Source organism: Eleutherodactylus coqui, chromosome 1 (genome assembly GCF_035609145.1).
Source record: "Eleutherodactylus coqui strain aEleCoq1 chromosome 1, aEleCoq1.hap1, whole genome shotgun sequence".
NCBI classification, from domain to species: domain Eukaryota; kingdom Metazoa; phylum Chordata; class Amphibia; order Anura; family Eleutherodactylidae; genus Eleutherodactylus; species Eleutherodactylus coqui.
The window spans coordinates 291190394-291208883 of NC_089837.1; the positions used below are offsets into that span (position 1 = coordinate 291190394).

The window sequence follows — 18490 nt, forward strand, 5'->3', positions numbered from 1 at the left end:
CCTATATCTAATAGATCAGCAATAGATGAGGAGTTTAGCAGGAGAGGCTCTGACCAGGTGGCTGAAATGGAAAACCCTGATAATCAGCAAAGATTTGTTGAACTAGCAATATCCTCTAACAAGAAGGACAATGATTCTGGAAAAGTACCCCACAGTTTTGTGAATCCTCAGCTGTATGTTGGTCATGTAAAGGGCTTGCAGAAAGTATTTGAAAATATTAGCTCAACAGATGATGTTATCCATCATAAAGTAACAGTCAAAACCCAACAGCATGGATCTCTTAGGGAGAAGAAGCATAGACTGCCCCAAGATGTGCCTGTCACTCCGGGAGTTCATGGTCCAATTTACTCTAAAGTTTACAATCCTTTAAGAAAAGGTTATTTAGAGAAAAGATGTGAACATGTCACAGTAATTGACAGTTCTGAAAGTTCAAACACAGTGCCTACTACATCACAGAGCAATATATACAGTAATAAACAAAGTTTGGAAAGTAAGGGGAATGCAGATAAATACATTGCAAATGTGGAATTAACCAGTGGCTACCATTCTGATCATGTGGCTAGCTACAGTAAAGCAAGAATCCAACCTCCAGACCTTAAGCTTCCTGCTAGGCCACCAACACCACCCCCTTACAAAACTAAAAATAATATTTCAGTTTCCCTGAATTCACCAAGAGGATGGACAAATGAAAGTGCTATAGTTCATACTCCTACATCTTCTGTTGAACAGCAATTTGCAAGTCCGAGGAATACTTCTTCTCCAGTGCCATCTCAAACATCAGGCAAGTTTTCCTCTTCAGGCTTAGAAATAGAGCAAAAATTAAGAAAACATGAACGAAACCTAATCCAGCTAAAAGGTATCACCAAAAGCCAACATAGGAAGAACTCACAAGAATCGAGCAAGGAAGAACTTGAATTACCGGCCAAGTCCAATATTCTCCATGTTGTTGATGAAAAAGAGGCATTAAACAGTAGAAGCCTTGAGATGTTTGGAAACACTATTAGCAATGAAATTCAAGAAGAATCTATAGCAAATGAAAATACAGGACTAGAAGAAATACAAGAAAGATTTACCGATAAACATATTGCTGAAAGAGTGCTGATAGAAGATATATATTGTCAAGACCTTAGCCCTTCAGACATATTACAATCAAGTAGTAAAGAGGTCTGTATAGAAAAAACCACGAACACAAGCAAGATTGATAATAAACTCAGTCCTGATGTGCCTCCTGTAATAATTCAGAGAAAAAAGCCACCTGATAATCTACATGATGCCTACATTAACCGTAAACTGGAAAACACTTCTGGAGAGAAACTAGAGAATTCAAATGACCCTAATAATCACAATGCCTCCTCTCTCATGGACTTAAACTATACAAGTCTTGCAAATATGACTATGTCAAATGAGAATAGAGATGATATAGTTCAGGGATTACAAAACAACAAAGAAGTCAAAAGTAAATTTCGACCAACCATAATCCTCCATAAAAGTGTAAATAAAGTAAATTGTAACTCTGTTAATTTAACTAAAAGAACAAATAATGATGAAAGTAGACATTATAAGACATCAGTCAGCAATCAAGCACTTGAGGAAGAGACCAAAACAAAGCAAATACATCAGGTGGAAAAATCGACAACCAAACATGCTGAATTCCTTCATTGTGAGTATAACAGTAAGAATAACGTAACGCCTACTACTAATGCTCTGAATGAAAATCAATGTACAAGTATAGTAAACCCGACTAACTCCCTAACCAATCAGTCTGAGGGAGAAGTGTTAGATAAAGGTGAGCACATTATAGATCTAGCAACAGATATTATGCATCCAGCTGATAATGAGGAAAGCACAACAGATGTGTCATGCAGCGCTGATGGTGAGAGCAATTCTGCACCATTGAACAAAGAGGCAATAAAAGGTAACATAAAGCAGCCAGAAATGGACATTCTTGACAATAATAATGATTTTGTACTGCACAAAATTGTAGATGAAAAAGAGGGCAAAACTGAAGAAGGGTCGACTATAGGTTATAGTAACCATGAAGTCAGAAAAGACGAAGGATTAATTAGTCAGCAGCAACATGTGGTTTCTATAACAACAATTAATGGACAAACTGACAACTTGAATGATATTGATGATATGTTACAGAAGCCTGATCATGAAGCAGAATGGATACACCAGCCAGTTAATAAAACCTCATTATCTGAAGATGGATGTAAAGATGAACAAAATCTAAACTCCAGTGATTTAGCATCTACGGATAAATTTGACCAAATATTGCATATAGATTCTAATCTAAATGATGTTGGTAGAGATATAATGGGAAATGCTCAAAATCTTCCAGTCAGTGTGGAAACAGCGGGTGAACAAATGGAAAATGTAAGTGACATATCTAAAAACTCTACATCAGCGAAAAAAACAGTAAATATAATTCAGGAAAACACTGATGAAGTGGATATCAATACTTTAAACTTGGAGTATCAGTGTATACTGGATGCAGCTGTGGAAAAGGATGAGCCAGCTACTCACCTATTTGCAAGTGGTCTGAAAGTGAAAACAGAGGTAGAGCAGTCAAAAGAGCTTATAAAAAGTACGGAGTATAATAAGGACCAAGCGGCACAGGAATCAACTGTCCTAATTGACTCATCTGTGGAGATGAGTGAACAACCATGTAACAATTTGAAACAAGGTCCTAATAACATGTTAAATACAGTTGTTAATACTAGTCACATGCCACATATACATATGCTATATCAAAATACAGCACAAACAGGTGATGCCATTGTGGATCATAGTTTACAAGATGCTGTCCTCATGAGTGAACACCGTGAGAATGGTAAACAACATGCTTCAGGTGTGATTAATCAGTTTGTGAGCAATAATGCTATGGAAAAAACTGTCACAGTTGGTGATAATCACTTTGGCATGAGTGAGCAAGATAAGGATCTAATTATTAAACGACCTTTAAATGAGTCTTTGGATCAGACCAGTGAAGTAGTCTTTGACGCAGCTGAGCAAACTGGGAATATATCTTCAGCAAGAGAAAGTCTGAGCATGGATAATGGTAATTTAACAGTGGAGCATAAATGTATGAATCCACAACATAATCCAGAAAAAGTATTAGTGGAAAACAACAATTTCACAGGAGAGGATAAAGAAAATTTTAGCCTTTTTGAAATCAGTCAGCAAATTTTTGTAAAAGAGGTAGTTGAAGAACCTCTAGGAAAAATAAAAAATGACCAGGTTAAAAAAATGGTCATAGATGAAACTGAAGCTGCGGTGTGTGACAATGAAGAAGTTGCTGAAGAAGATCCTGAGGAGAAAAAACATACACTCTCATTAGATATTAGTGATGAAATACACGAGCATGCAAGCGTCAACATTCCAAATGACAATTTAACATGTAGGAATATTAAAAACTCTACAGATGGTCAACCAAGTGAAAATACTCAGATATGTAAAGAAATAGTTAATCAAGTCACAGATGATGTAAGCCAATGGAAAGGTCTGGCAGATAATCTTCCCATAAAAGAAGACCAAGCAGAAAATGTAAATGAGTCACCGACTATAAAATTGCACAGCAGTGATATGCAGGATAGTTTACAACTGCTAGAAGCAAAGGAATTCCAAGAAAGAGAAAATATTGATACACATCATTCTAATTATGTGTTTTTAAATAAGTTAAATGGAGACATTCCAAGAATCTCATTGTCTGATGTAGAGAAAAAAAGTGATACAGCTGATAGTGGAAATATGTCTGCTCCCAGTACAACTTCCCAACAAGTGAAGCAAAACTCAATAGAGCAAACAACAGAAATTTTTCAACACTCTCATCTTTCCAACTCAGGAAAGTATATAAATGAAGCAAGGGTGACAAATAATGCTGTAAGTTGTGCAAAAGAGGAAGAAACTGAATCTTCTGAAAATATGGAGATTTGGGTGAGCAAATTACGACATTTAGAAACCCCTGAGTTTATGAAACATCATAGAGAACCTCGTTGTTCTGCAAAAAGCACTCTACCTCCTATAAAGGAGGATCAGGGGTCTCCAAAGACCGATTGCTTTGATTTCAAGGTACCTTTTTCAGAAATAAAAGAAAAGAATATCCTATGTGAACAAGATGAATCGACAGAGAAACCTAAAGTGGCAGAACAAACTGAGAAGTCAGAACAAAGCGAAAAGAAGTATTCATGGGAAAGAAACACAGAAAGGCCCATTAGTCGATCATCCCCAATGGAACTAATGAGAAAACACTATGGGGATGAGGTTTCTAGAAAAGACAGCTACAAGAACTTTATTGCACAAAATCTTAGTCACAGGCAAAGTTCTATCATTGGCTCCCTACTTCTGTCTGAAAGATCAGATAAAAAGACTGACACATCTGAAGGCAAATCCTATTCCATACTTGAAAGTAGTTTTCTCCTTCGCAGTTCCCGGAAACAACAAAAAGATAAACTGGAGGTGGTAGCACAAACCGAAACCGTTTTGGAGACTGCAACATCTGAAAATGATTCTACTGAAACCAGAACCAATAACACTTCAACAAGCACTCCAGACAATCCTGAACATGAAGACAGCATAGACTCTTCCATTCAAGAGGTTGATGATGTAACAGACCTTGATTCAACTAAGCTGCCACCCAAGCTAGACACTCCATTATATTCTCCTTTTAAAGTTTTCCCGGATGTCTGGGTGAGATATTCTATAAATTCTGTGACTCATCTTATTATATATGCTAATAAATGAATTACAGTTACAATAGTATGTATATATTTATATACATACTGACTATATTCATATCTATATGCATAGATACCGTCAGGGGTCGCTGGGGTCGCAGTGGCAACCCGGCCCCTACCCCTGCCTTGAGGGGGCCCAGGGGCTGCCTGGTATTATTGTATGTTGACGCCACCAGGAATTCTTGGTGGAGTCGAGATTGACAGGGGGTGACTCCCCCTGAACCTGATTGGTTGGACATGGTGTTGGCCTGCAGGGCCACTAAAGATTAACACAAAAAGCATATAGTGGCCGCCAGCGCTGCAGGTGAAAATCCCCTGCAGCAAGTGGCTTACCAGGCGGCGGCCCACAAGTCGTCACCTCCCTTAGAGTAGAAACGGTGCTGGGCGTTGGCAAAACGAAGTCACACAAGTTTATCCCCCGAGGCCTGCACACTGCACTGATGCGGCCAGCGAAAGGGACCTGACACCTGACAGCCGGAAGGGAGATGGCGGCGGACAAAAAGGAGAGGTGAGGCCCGTCACACTGCAGTGATGCGGCCGGTGGAATGGACCTCACAGCCGCTGGCTGTGAGGGAGACGGCGGCGGAAAAAAAGGAGAGGTGAATGGCCGTCCACCTAGCGCGCATGGCACAAATGGCGGCTGGCATGGAGCACAGAGGCTGCAGCGTCTCCATTGATTTGTTCCAGCACTGCAGCCTTAGCCTGAGGGTTACTATTGTTCTTTGGGCCAGATTCTCACATGTAAATGCTGCTATGTTACTTTGGTAACATGGGAGCATTTACAGGTAATAATGTACGCCTAAGAAGTATTGTAAGCCTCAGGCTAAGGCTGCAGCAATGGCACGAATCAACCCACACTGTGCTGCTAGGACCTTTGTGCCTTGAGCCTATCGGAAGCTGGAGGTGTGAGAGGGGCGTTCTTCCTGTCAAACCCCTAGCTTCTGGTGCCGTCAAGTTACAATAATACCAGGCTGCCTCCGCCATATACATATGCACATTCAGTGCATTACCGGCTGGTCGCTCTGTCTGCAGCACCGCACCGATCACGCGGCAGACAGTGCGGCCAGCCTGAGAGGAAGCTGAGAAGAGCAGGAGGGAAGAGGAGGGAGGTAGCCACATGGGCTGGCAGGGACTTGAGCACAGTGATGATGTCATCATGTGCTGCCCCCTGCTGGATGGAGGCTGCTGCGTATGCCTGTCCTGCTGCTATAACATGGAGAAGCGGTCCGGGCCCCGGGGTATGTGTATATGTGTGTGTTCATATACGTATCTATCTATCTATCTCCTTTTTATCTCTCTATCTCCTATTTATCTATCTATCTCATATCTATCTCTCTATCGATCTCATATCTATCTATCTATCTATCTATCTATCTCCTATCTATCTATCTCATATCTATCTCTCTATCTTATATCTATTGATCTCATATCGATCTATCTATCTATCTCCTATCTATCTATCTCATATCTATCTCTCTATCTTATATCTATTGATCTCATATCGATCTATCTATCTCATATCTATCTCTCTATCTATCTCATATCTCTCTATCTATCTCATATCTATCCATCTTCCTCATATCTATCTATCTATCTCATATCTATCTATCTCATATCTATCTCTCTGTCTATCTATCTCATATCTATCTATCTATCTATCTATCTATCTATCTATCTATCTATCTATCTATCTATCTATCTATCTATCTATCTATCGCATATCTATCTATCTATCTATCTTATATCTATCTCTCTGTCTATCTATCTCTTATATCTATCTATCTTTTTGTTATCTATCTCTCTATCTCCTATCTATCTATATATCTTTTCTCATATCCATATATGTTATATCTATCATCTGTCTCATATCTCTCTATCTATCTATGGCTGGTATAAGTTATACATCTCCATGTATATAATTTCACACTTTACACAGAATTAAAAAACGCATCAAAAGCACATGAGGTTTTTAATAGTGTATGTGGTCTTTAACCCCTTCCCGCTCCAGGGCGTAAGTTTATGTCCTGGCAGCAGGGTACTTCCCGCAACAGGGCGTAAACTTACGTCCTGGGGATAGCGCAAGATCACTTATGATCTCGTGCTATCCCGCAGCAGGAGACGGCTGTCAATCGTAGCCGACCCCGCTTTTAACCCCTTCCCTGCCATGGGAGGGGTTTACAGAGGGAGCGCGCTCCCTCTGTGACGTCACCGGGCTCTCGTGATATAATCGCAGAAAACCCGGCTGGTTGCTATGGCAACAGGACGTCAGACACTGGCGTCCTGTATTGTCATAGCCTGTGATCGCTGTATAAGCGATAAGGCATGGCAGGGCAGTAGCCCTGCAATGCCTTATCACAGCGATCATCAGTGCTGTACTGTAAGTGCCCCAAAGGGATACAAATTGTGTAAAAAAAAAAAAGAAAAGAAAAATGTAAAAAAAAAAGTAAAAAAACCCTTTTGTATGCTTTTTCTCATATTACCATAAAAAAGGTAAAACAAAATTAAAACCCCACATATTTGGTAATGTCGTGTCCGTGACGACGCGTACAATAAGCTGCACATGCTTTTGACTGTGCAGGGAAAAAAGCGTTAAAAAAACACTAAAAAACTGAGGCAAAATGCTAATTTTTAGCATTTTGCCTCCCTAAAAACGCAATAAAAGTGATCAAAAAAGCCGTATGTACCCCAAAATGGTACCAAGAAAAACTACAGCTCGTCGAGCAAAAATAAGCCCTCATAGAGCTCCGTACATAGAAATATAAAAAAGTTATAGGACTTTGAATGCAGCGATTTAGAAAAAAAAAGATTTCCCAAAAAGGATTTTTATTGCAGAAAAGTGGAAAAACCTAAAATAAAATCTAAGAATTTTGGTATCGTTGTAACCGTACCGACCCGCAGAAAAAATGGATTGTCTTATTTATGCTGCATGATTAACGCTGTAAAAAAAAAAAGAAAATCTATGGCAGAATTGATGCATTTTCTCTCCCTGCTATCATAAAAAAAATAATAAAAGTTTTACAATATAGTCAATGTACCCAAAAATGGCGCCGTTAAAAACTGCAGTTCGCTACGCAAAAACCAAGCCTTTACATGGCCGCGTTGATGGAAAAATAAAAAAGTTATGGCTTTTGAAAACTGGAGAAGAAAATCTGCCAAAAATCATTGTGTCCTTAAGTCCAAAATAGGCCGTGTCATTAAGGGGTTAAATACTGCATGCAGGTTTTTTAATGTGTTTTTCCTAATTATGCTTCTAAAGTACAAAAACGTGAACACACGTGTGTTCAGAAAACGCAGTTTAAAATCATGTCATTTTTACCAGAATTTCGAGCCGCGTTTTTGAATGCATGGTACAGCGCTTGACAGCGCTTTTTAATGTGCCCCATCATCATGAGGTGTGTTAAAAAACACGAAAACGCAAAAATAGAACAGACAGTTCTCGAAAATCGCAGCGTTTGGAACACCGTGTTCGAGCGCAGGTTTGAGTAACCCCATTAAATCAATGGCAGTGTTGTACCGCGGTTAGTACGGAGCTCGGGGCGCTGTGCTAATAGCGGTAAAAAGCGATGTGTGTGAGAATGGTCTGCGGGACTACAAACAAATTTTCATGTGCAGGAAAAGCGTCATGTTTGGGAAGATAAGGTGCTTGATCATGTATGGAAATTCATTTGGCAGCTGTATGCAGGACAAGCTAGGTTTGAATATGGGAGAGTGGAGGCCCGGGGGGGCTCTGAGCTGAACTTTTGCGCCTGAGCCTTTAGGTACGCCCCTGTCTATATTTATACACTTCATCACTTAGAGCAATGTGTCCAGGACCATAAAAAAGGGTCTGCTGTCTTCCCAGAAACAGTCCTGTCCATGGGCTGTGTCTGGTATGGCAACCATTCCCTATACAGGTGATTGCAGCTGCACTGTAATACCAGACACAGGCTATGGACAGATGTGCTGCTATTTCTGGAAAAACAGCAGACCCTTTTTGCTACACCTGGACAAACCCATTTAAGTGTATTACTGCTTTGTAACTGTTTGATTTAGTGTTTGTTTTATTAGGAAGCAGCAGAGCAACTGCTAATAATATCTTTCTTTTAGCATCATCCGGAGAAGAGTCATGGCAAGTTGAATCCAAGACCAGGAAAGGTAAGATTGTAAATAACAGAGAAACTTAGTGAAGGAAAATCACCGACATACATAAAGCCATGTGTGTAAATGGTTTATATAAAGGCCAGATGTATGTGAATTTGGAATATCATAGTTGGTGAAGGTTAACTGTACTTTAAACCCATTAACAGCCATATGTTTTAACTATGTGCTGTATGATCCAGATGCTGAGCGTGGTATTAGTAGCCTTCTTCATCACTGATAGGAGACAAGTAAAGTTGGTCTCCAATAATTTTGCGCATTAGATGCTGTGGTCAAAAGCAACTGCGGCATCTAAGATTTTTGACACACAGAAAAGGGGTTTCTCCTGTTAGCCAATTGGTGCACCGTAACATGATTGTGTGTGTGTGTGGGGGGGGGGGGGGGTTACTATATTTTCACAAGGCCCCAAGGCACCTCGTTATCTTGTTGCGGGGAGGAGGGGTCATGATTAATAATCAGGCCAGAGTTATGCCCAAACCTGATCTTTGAGGGAAAGACAAAGATACCCAGCACCCTCCATCTATGGGGCAGGTTCAGCTCCTGAGACCACTGCATACAAACTCAGTGCACTTCCACGATAGAGCTTATGCCCACGGCCAGGTCGTATTCCAACTGCGAAATCTTGCAGTGGAATCAGACCCGGCGCCCCACAGAGACCCCATACTCACCTCTCCGGATCTGCCATGGCCGTCTCGGACAGCAACCTGGCACACATGGGCAGTGCAGGACATGGTGCATCAGCGCTGGGCTGTAACATGGATTCTCATGGTACTTCCACAGTGCCCACTCTGCGGAATATAGCGTGACGGACGTCTTCCATTGACTGCAATGGAAGCTGTCCGTGCAATTTTGTGCACAGAATAGAACATGCTGTGATTCTCCCCCACAAGCAGAAAATGACAGTTGATTTCTGCTTGTGGGCAGCTGAGAGTCTTTTAACTTAACATGTCTATGGACGTTCATTGCTGTGGAAATCGCGGCGGGCATCTGACCGTGAATTCCACAGCAATAACACTGGTCAACAACCATTTTGGTGCCAGTTATATCAGAGTGATTTTAGGTTAAATTTAGGATGGTGAATCCTAATATTTCAACACTTTTGATAAATTGAGTCTAGTTTTTGAGATATTGTAAGTTCTACCGAAAAAATGTAAAAAAAACGAGAATTTACATGAAAAGTATAAGCTACTCACAAAACAGTATGAAAACAATACCAAATCATTGTAAAGTAAACATATTAAATACACAGTGACACTCTGGGTTCACTTCAAAACAGAAAGCGAAATACTCTTCACAATAAAAAAAACTCTGTCTGTGTGATTTTCTCCTATGTGAGTGATCAAGACAATAGCGTTGGAGATTCCAGCAGTAGTCTGCCATCATGTGCCTGTCCCATCTTCCTTGATACCTTTCCTCCATAACTTTGATGTCTTGATGGAACCTCTCCCTTTGTTTCTCACTGAAATCACCAAGATTGACAGGAAATCTATTTAATTGGTGATGGACAAAGTCTACCTTGATGCGCATATTAGCCCCCAAATTATGAAAGTTTGTGAGCATGGTGTGAACCAATTCTTCATAATTGTGTGCTTTATGGTTCCCCAAGAAGTTCCTTAAAGCAGAGACAAAACTACACCAGGCAGATGCTTCAATGTCAGTCAGGACTTTACTGAAATTGGAATCATTGATGAGCTTTCGAATTTCAGGACCATCGAAGACTTCTGCTTTCAGTTTTTCACTACTGAGTCCAGGGAGGGATGTGCAAATGTACTTGAAGCAATTAGAATTTTTGTCCAAGGTCTTAACAAATTGTTTCATGAGGCCTAGATTTATATGGAGAGGAGGGAGAATTATTTTTTCCTTATCAACCAAAGGCTCATTTATGATGATTGCTGCACCAACTGTCATATTTTCCCTTGAAGGCCATGTCACCTTTTTCCAATTATCTTGCTTAGCCCTACTATTCCACATGCAGATGAAGCATGGGTGCTTTGTGTATCTACTTTGATGCCTAAGCAGGAAGTTGACCATATTCAAATCAACACAAATAAGCCACTTGTGCTGATGATAACTAAGTTTCTGCAGAACCATAATAATGTTGTTGTAGTCTTCACGAAGTTTTGTTGCGAGGGCAAGTGGGATAGATGCATAGCGATTACCATTGTGTAATAGCACACAATGTAAGCTTTTGATGGAATTGTCTCTAAAGAGTCGCCAGTATTCTGGTTAATATTGTGGAATCACCATCTCAAGAAGTAGTCCTGGGACATTACTGCGGTACACAATTTGATCATTTTCACTGAAGGAAGAAGTCCCTTTTCTCTTGTCCGGTAAGCTGTAATATTAGCTTCTGGCTTCAGGCAGTTCTTTTCCTTCAGTCTGGATGCCAAGAGTTCAGTTGCTTGCTTACAGACTGAGGTCTCGTATCAAGTCACGGAGTTCTTCCTGGGAGAAATGCTGAGGTGTAGAAACACCGGCTTCATATTCAGTATCACTAGTGTTACATTTGAAGTCCTGCAAGTCTTCAACTTCTGACAATTAAAGTTCAGGAAGTGTGGTAAATACTGCCACTGGACCATCTTTGCTGTGTGGCACAGGTCACCTTGCTGACTACAAATCAGGATACTCCCACTTTTGTTTCTTGTACCTATTGATGCCTTTTACATTCAGAACACAAAAATAATAGTCGTCCTGGTGATTTCGTGGCTCTCTCCATACCATAGGCACTCCAAGGTTTAAACTTTCCTTTTTTTGATTTGTCCACTTTCGTAGACCCTCCACACAGGTTTTACAAACCTTATGAGGAGCCCAAGATTTTCCTTGGTCCCCAAGATGAATCCCAAAATATGCAAGATATGCTTGCTTTACAAAGTCAGGGATGTTCTTTCTGTTCTTCTGAGGAGTGTATTCACCACAAACATAACAGAACTCATCAGGGCAGTTCAGGCAACCTCTTTGTGAAGAACTCATATTTCACAAAAAAAATAGAAAGGATGCGTGCCAGCGCCTCTTTGTTTTAAAGATAGGATAAAAGGTGAATATTAGTGTGTACTCACCTGGTGCTCATTGGAATTCTCAGGACTGAGAATCCACTGGCACCCGATATCCACGAAGGCTTTTCAAACCACCCTGGATTCCTGATCCAGATATGCTTGAGAAGGGCAAACTTTGTAAATTGCTGAAACGCGTTGCATAAAAAGGAATAAAAGACGTTACAGACCGAAGAGTCTTTGTTGGTCCCTGGGGTCCGGGAGCGTGGGGATATTTTCCAGGATATATTCTTCACTAAAAAAATTCAAATTGTGAAATCAATATTTAATTTGACAAATTATAATGTTACCCACAAATAAACAATAAAACAGAAATGAAGAAACAGAAAGCTTCTCCTACATAAGTCGGCGGGGACAGGTAATGTCAGACTACAAAGCTTATTTGATTAACACCTTGTATTTTAAAAACTAGAGCCAATTTGGAAAAACCAATGGCAGATTCAGCTTTAGCAATACCAAAATACCCCATATTCATTGAAACTTCACTGGCACCTCAAAAAAAAAAAAAATTTGTTTGCCTGTGTAATCCGTCCGTGGGCATTAGCCCATATATGTAAATCAGATGTCAAGAAGGGGTTAAAAATATGTGTTAAAACTTACATTTGCTTCTAAAACTGACATGCAAGCAGAGGTCTAAACATGCAAATATATTATATAAATGCGTGCAAAGTTCATATGTAACACAAATATCTGCTTGATTCTCTCCATTCTTTCTTACACGCGCATTTAGCACCTGTGAAAATAAATATTTTGTGTGCATTTATGCACCAAAGGTCCCTGCAAAACACTGCAATACCCATGAACACCAGCACCTAACTTGACTTAATAAGTAATTCTTTCTCCCATGTCAACGAGCGGTTCCTGCGCAAATGTGCACAGGCACGCCCGCAAAAATCCGTACTTCACAGCGCAAATGCGTTCTGTTGGAGCAAGTGTTTTTTCTCTTACGTGCATCTAAAGCTGCCCTATAGCCGGGCTCACGTGAATGTGTTTGCTAGTGTGTGCCACTTTCTTGGCATATATGCACATGTAATATGCGCCAGGATAGTACATGCTGCGATTTTTTTTTCTGCAAGTGTAATACACCCGCCAAAAATTTTCAGGTGTGAGTGGCCCAATACAAATCAATGTGCTATTGGCATGTTGTGTGCGGGAAAATTGGACGCGCAATGACAACACTCCCGTGTGAGCCCGGCGTATATGTGCTGCTGCTTACCACTGTGAGTAAGTGAAGGAGTGCTGTTGTGTGTGAAAACATTACGATATTTGGGGCATGTTGTGTAAACCTGTAAGGTTAGCTGCACACACAATGTAACAAACTATGTTAGAGTCTGGCCCAAAAATATTCTGAAATAAAATCTGTACATTATTATTGTATTGCAGATTTTGGTTTAGATTTAGCTGCAGAATTCACTGATTGCATTAAAATGAATTAAATGAAATGTGAAACATCTGCAACAAATAGAGCATGCTGGGGATTTAAATATCTGTAGCATGAGTTAAATCTGCAGCAGATTTTTCCACTGTTAGTGAACGGTGTTTTAACAAACCTCATGCACTAACATTGTATAGTAATGGATTTTAGAATTTTAGTGCAAATTCCTCAACTAAAATTCCACAACTAGACCGCGTTGTGTGAAACTGGCGTAACTTGGGTCACATTCACATCACATTTTCAAGTGTATTCAGAAATACTTCAAAAAAGGGGACAAAACTGTGTCTTCTTTTTGCTGTTGTTGATGGATCCATTATTTTTTTTTTAATTTTTACAATGGTGGTGGATCTATTTTTTGACACTGGTAAATGATGTACATAGTTCTCGTACCATAGCTTACGTACTAAGATCATTTCTGGCACTCTATTTATGTAGTAGGCTTGGTTTTAGCACCATATCTAAGTAATAGGTTTGTTTCCATTCTCATATCCATGTAGCAAGCTTGGTTCTCATCCCGTATCTATACAGTAAGCTTGCTTTTCATGCCGTATCTATGTAGTAAAGCATGGTTATGATATGGCACCTATGTAGTAAGCTTGGTTCTCTTAGTGTTTCTATGTAGTAAGCTTGGTTTTGGCACCATACCTAAGTAGTAAGTTTGTTTCTGTTCTTATATCTATATAGCAAAATAGGTTCTGATCTTGCATCTATGTAGCAAGCTTATTTTTAGTATTATGTCTACCTAGTAGGCTTTATTCTGTTGCAATCCCCTTCTTACCAACGAAAACCCATGCATTATGGGCACATTTTCTCAATATTGAAATGAGCTTATATAGCTTATCGTTAATGCCTAACCAAATATTTTACCATGTCCCAACTGGGGCCACTTTTAGATTTTTTTTCTAGGGCCACTTTAAGTTCCCAATTTGCCCCTGCCAATATATGTCACATTTACTAGTATAGAACTATATGTGTATATGTAAATATATAATAGCTGATTTTAATATAGGGTAATGGTTTAAAGACATCAGTAATATCAAAGAATGAATACAGCAGTAATGTATTTTCTTTCCTGTTTTTCTTCATTACCAGATCATACTATTTTCAGAGCCTGGTTTCAAGGGTCACAGTTATAAGATCTATAGTGATGTCTGCAACACATGTGACCGGGAGCTGCAGGGAACAATCTCTGTCCAGATCATTCGAGGAGGGTAAGTGTTAGATAGCCAGTGTAATTTTTATATACAGGTAGATAAACTGCAGTGTGTTTTGAAATATTTATTATTAGAAAAAGATAAAATACATAGATAAGCAAAAATAAATCAGTATAGCAAAAGAAAAAATAGTATATCGACTGCAGTCCTTACAGATTCTGTGCAGATTAGCAGTGAGTCTGGTGATCATTTACTGTGATGAAGCTCTCCAACATCCTACAATGCAGTGATCATGGAAAAGTTGAAACACACATGCTATTGAATTGACAGGTGGCTGAGAGTTGCAGCAAATCAACCTTAATCTCTTAGTAACCACCCGTACACCACCTAAGGGCTCATTTACACTGAAAGGTAATCGCTCAAAATTAATTCAAACGGCAGTTTGAGTGAGAGTTTTGAGCGATCCCTTTGCATAAGCTCTTAAGTAGCTAATTGGCTACTAAAGAGTTCATTAGCGTGTAAATGAAGGCTCCTGCTGTATGCAGATGACAGCAGGAGCACTGTTATCGGCATACAGCTGTTTTGTTCTAGGAGCTGTCAGTAGTATTCCACTGAGAACTCCAAACTGGATAGCAGCTGAGAGAATACTATCAGTGCTATCCCACTAAGAACTCAGCGTGTGGCGCTGATAAGGCTCATTGCTGACTTCAGGCTGATTTGAAGTAAGAGATGAACGAATAGTGCACGAAAAGTGCATAATGGGCAGGAGTTTAGACACAGCGGTTAGCGCTCAAAAGATGTCTTTTGAGAAAAGTTTGAGCGATAATCGTTGTGTCTAAATGGGCCTTTACAGAGGTCAATGGATCTTATTCTGATGTATTCGCCTTTTTACGGCGCTGTTACCCATCAGATTCCTGTCATGTGATCGCAGGTTGCCTATGGGTTTCTATGGCACCTGGAGGTTTGATGATAGCCTCCAGGTCTGCCATTTACAATGGTCTATGAGGCTCAGCTAGAGGTTGGGTCACAAAGGCCATATAATACACTGCAATACTGAAGTATTGCAGTGTACTATAGAAACAATCTGATATAGTGACATTGAAGATCCATAGTGGCAAAAAAAAAGACGTGTAAGAAAAAATTGTAAAAAACATACAAAATTATAATATATGTATACATTTGGTTTCAACGTAAACATACTGACTTGCAGAATTAATTTAACATATTATTTATACCACATAGTGGAAACTGTAAAAAAAACATGCCCCGAATTGCAATTATTTTAATCTTGGCTCTAGAAAAAAATGGAACAAAAATTATCAAAATGTTATATATTCTCAAAATTGGGATAAATGAAGACCAGACTTCATCCCACAAAAAATAAGTCCTCATATAGCTTTGTCGATGGATAATTAAAAAGATTCTGACTCATGGAATGCAGGGCCATAGCTAACAAATCTTTAAAAAAAAAGTGGTTTTAGTGTACAAAAACAGGAAAACCTAAAATCACATTTATTCTACAAGCTTAAGGAGAACCTGTCACCTCCCAACAGCTTCACTCACATCTCTAAGGCCTCCTTCCCACGAACGGATTTCCGCCGCGTAATTCGCGGCGAAAATCCGCTGCGTTGCCCGCAGCTATTAGGTTCTATTGAACCTAATAGCACAATGCTCACGATGCGTAATTCCACCGCGGAATTACGCACCGCGATTTCTCCCGTCCTCACCCGCAGCATGCTCTATTTTCTGCGGGTGAGGACGGGCTGTACGCACTGACGGCTTCCATTGCAGTCAATGGAAGCCGTCCGTTCACGCTATCTCCCGCTGTAACCAGCGGGAGATAGCGTGAAAAAACGCTTTCCCGCCCACCGCCGCGCGTCATATGACGCCAAATGACGCGGCCGGCCGCGTCACGTGACACGGCCGGCCGTGCACGTGACACGGCCGGTGACGCGGCGGTGGTGGGCGGTGACGGGCGGTGACGCGGCGGTGGTGGGCGGGGAAGCGATTTCACGCTATCTCCCGCAGGTAAGTATAGGGGCTCTGGGGGGCGCCGTGACGGGCTTCACTGCGTAATTTTACGCGGCGGACCCCGTCACGCTCGTGGGAAGGAGGCCTAATTCCCATACAGGAAAGCTCAAATCGTAAATAAAGTGGCCATTCAGGGAAATGAGTCTTGGGATAAAAATAAACAAGCAATTTAACTTTCACGTATTAGCTGCCTATTGCCACCTATGCTAACTCAACACCAGCAATAAGAAAACAGCAGCATTAGGCCTCCCTCACACAGGCGTTTGCAAAAGCGCAGCGTTTTTCAACGTTGCGTTTACTGCAGACTCCGCCCGGTTTCACCATGCTGGCATGCGTTATGTCAGAGTTTTGGCTGTGTTTTCAGCTGAAAACACAGCCAAAACGCTGGAAAAAAAATCAATACTCACCTTGCAGGTGCCGTTGGGGTCCCGCTGGTTACTTGTCATGCCGACAAAGCATCTATTACTAGTGACAGGGATTGAATTCCAACCTCCCAGCAAGAGATTGCTCTGATTGGCTGAATCGACTGAGTAACAGCCCACTCAGTCAATCACAGCCAGCGCTTGATGCACCAATCACAGCAATTCAATGTCACACAGCTATTGGAAACGCTGCGCTTTGATACTTGTGTGAACAGCCCCATTGAAATGAATGGGAGCGTTGTACAGTGTTTAGTGCTAAACTCTGTAGAAAACGCCTGTGTGAGGGAGGCCTTAGAATAAGCTTTACTTTGCCAAGATATACAGCCTTAGACAGTTTTGATAAATGAGATCCACTGTTGCTCCAATTCACAAACAACTGTTGCACGGCACTTTTTCTTATAAATGTTTATAAGGCAGGTCTCACATGACCGTATTTGAATTGCTGATTTCGCAATCGCCGTCCGTGGGGACGATCCCGGTTATACGATTTCAATGAAAGGCATGCAGTTTCAAATCTTTCTGTACTTGCGGGTATGAATTGCATATTCTGTGAGTGGAAGTAGAATTGCAGCATGCTCTATTTTACTGCGAAATACGTGACGATAGAGCCCATTGTGCCCTATGTTCGTGGATATACCCATAGCCCATACGCAATTACATTGCGTATAAGCTGTGGGTACCCGCGTCCTTGCTATGCGAGGGCGTGGGAAATGCAAACAAACATAGAGAACTGTACTGTTCATGACTGCCTGCATGCGTACGCGGTCATATGCAACAGTATTAAGTGCCGTACGCAGGATCACAGGCATGGGGGTAAGCAACGGCTTCTTAAGATTTGTGCTCCCATGCATCTATTATGTATACTTCTGCTACCTTTAAAGGATTTTAACTTGTTTTCGGTAGTGTCTTTGCTAATAAAGATGGATCTCGTGACAATCTAATCTTGGAGGGCATGGGCTGTATGTTTTCACACAGCTTTTCTCTTGTTCATACATGCACTTATAGAGTTTACATGAAGTGTAGTCTTTCTGCATATTATTTCTGAAAAGTCATGATTATATCTGCTAATACTATGATTATAGCAAAATGACATAGATAGCAAAATTTAACCAAACGCTGATAACAGGCTTGCAAAAAGTTATCGTAACATAATAAAAGCTATTAAAAATGCAAGAAAAAGTTGCAGTAATGCATCAAGTGTCAAGTTAAACTTTGCTACATCTGTAGAGGCTTTCCAGAACTAACGTTCATATATTTTACTTAGATGGCTTTTGTATGAGAAGCCACATTTTCGAGGAAAACGTGTTATGCTTTCAGAAGGAGACACTGATCTGACTTGTCCATGGGAAGCTCAAGAGAAATCAACCGAAAACATACAAGAAAATACTCAGAAACCCAAATCTTGGATTGGATCATTGCGACATGTTGTTCGGGTGAGTGAAAGGGAATGAAGAAGGAGAGTTTAAGAAAAGAAATGCCACAGATTTGTAAAACATAAATGAATAGATACAAGACATATATTTTT

At 40.5% G+C, this 18490-nt stretch overlaps 1 protein-coding gene across 2 annotated transcripts in view; it reads left to right on the plus strand.

Annotated features, from left to right (window-relative positions):
* CRYBG2 (crystallin beta-gamma domain containing 2) overlaps positions 1–18490 on the plus strand; it is a 118296-nt gene that overhangs the window by 81895 nt on the left and 17911 nt on the right. For both annotated transcript variants that reach the window (XM_066573087.1, XM_066573095.1), the window contains 4 exons: positions 15–4689; positions 8823–8870; positions 14451–14569; positions 18230–18398. In XM_066573087.1, the coding sequence (XP_066429184.1) occupies positions 15–4689; positions 8823–8870; positions 14451–14569; positions 18230–18398 (5011 nt within the window). The remainder of the gene's footprint in view (positions 1–14; positions 4690–8822; positions 8871–14450; positions 14570–18229; positions 18399–18490) is intronic.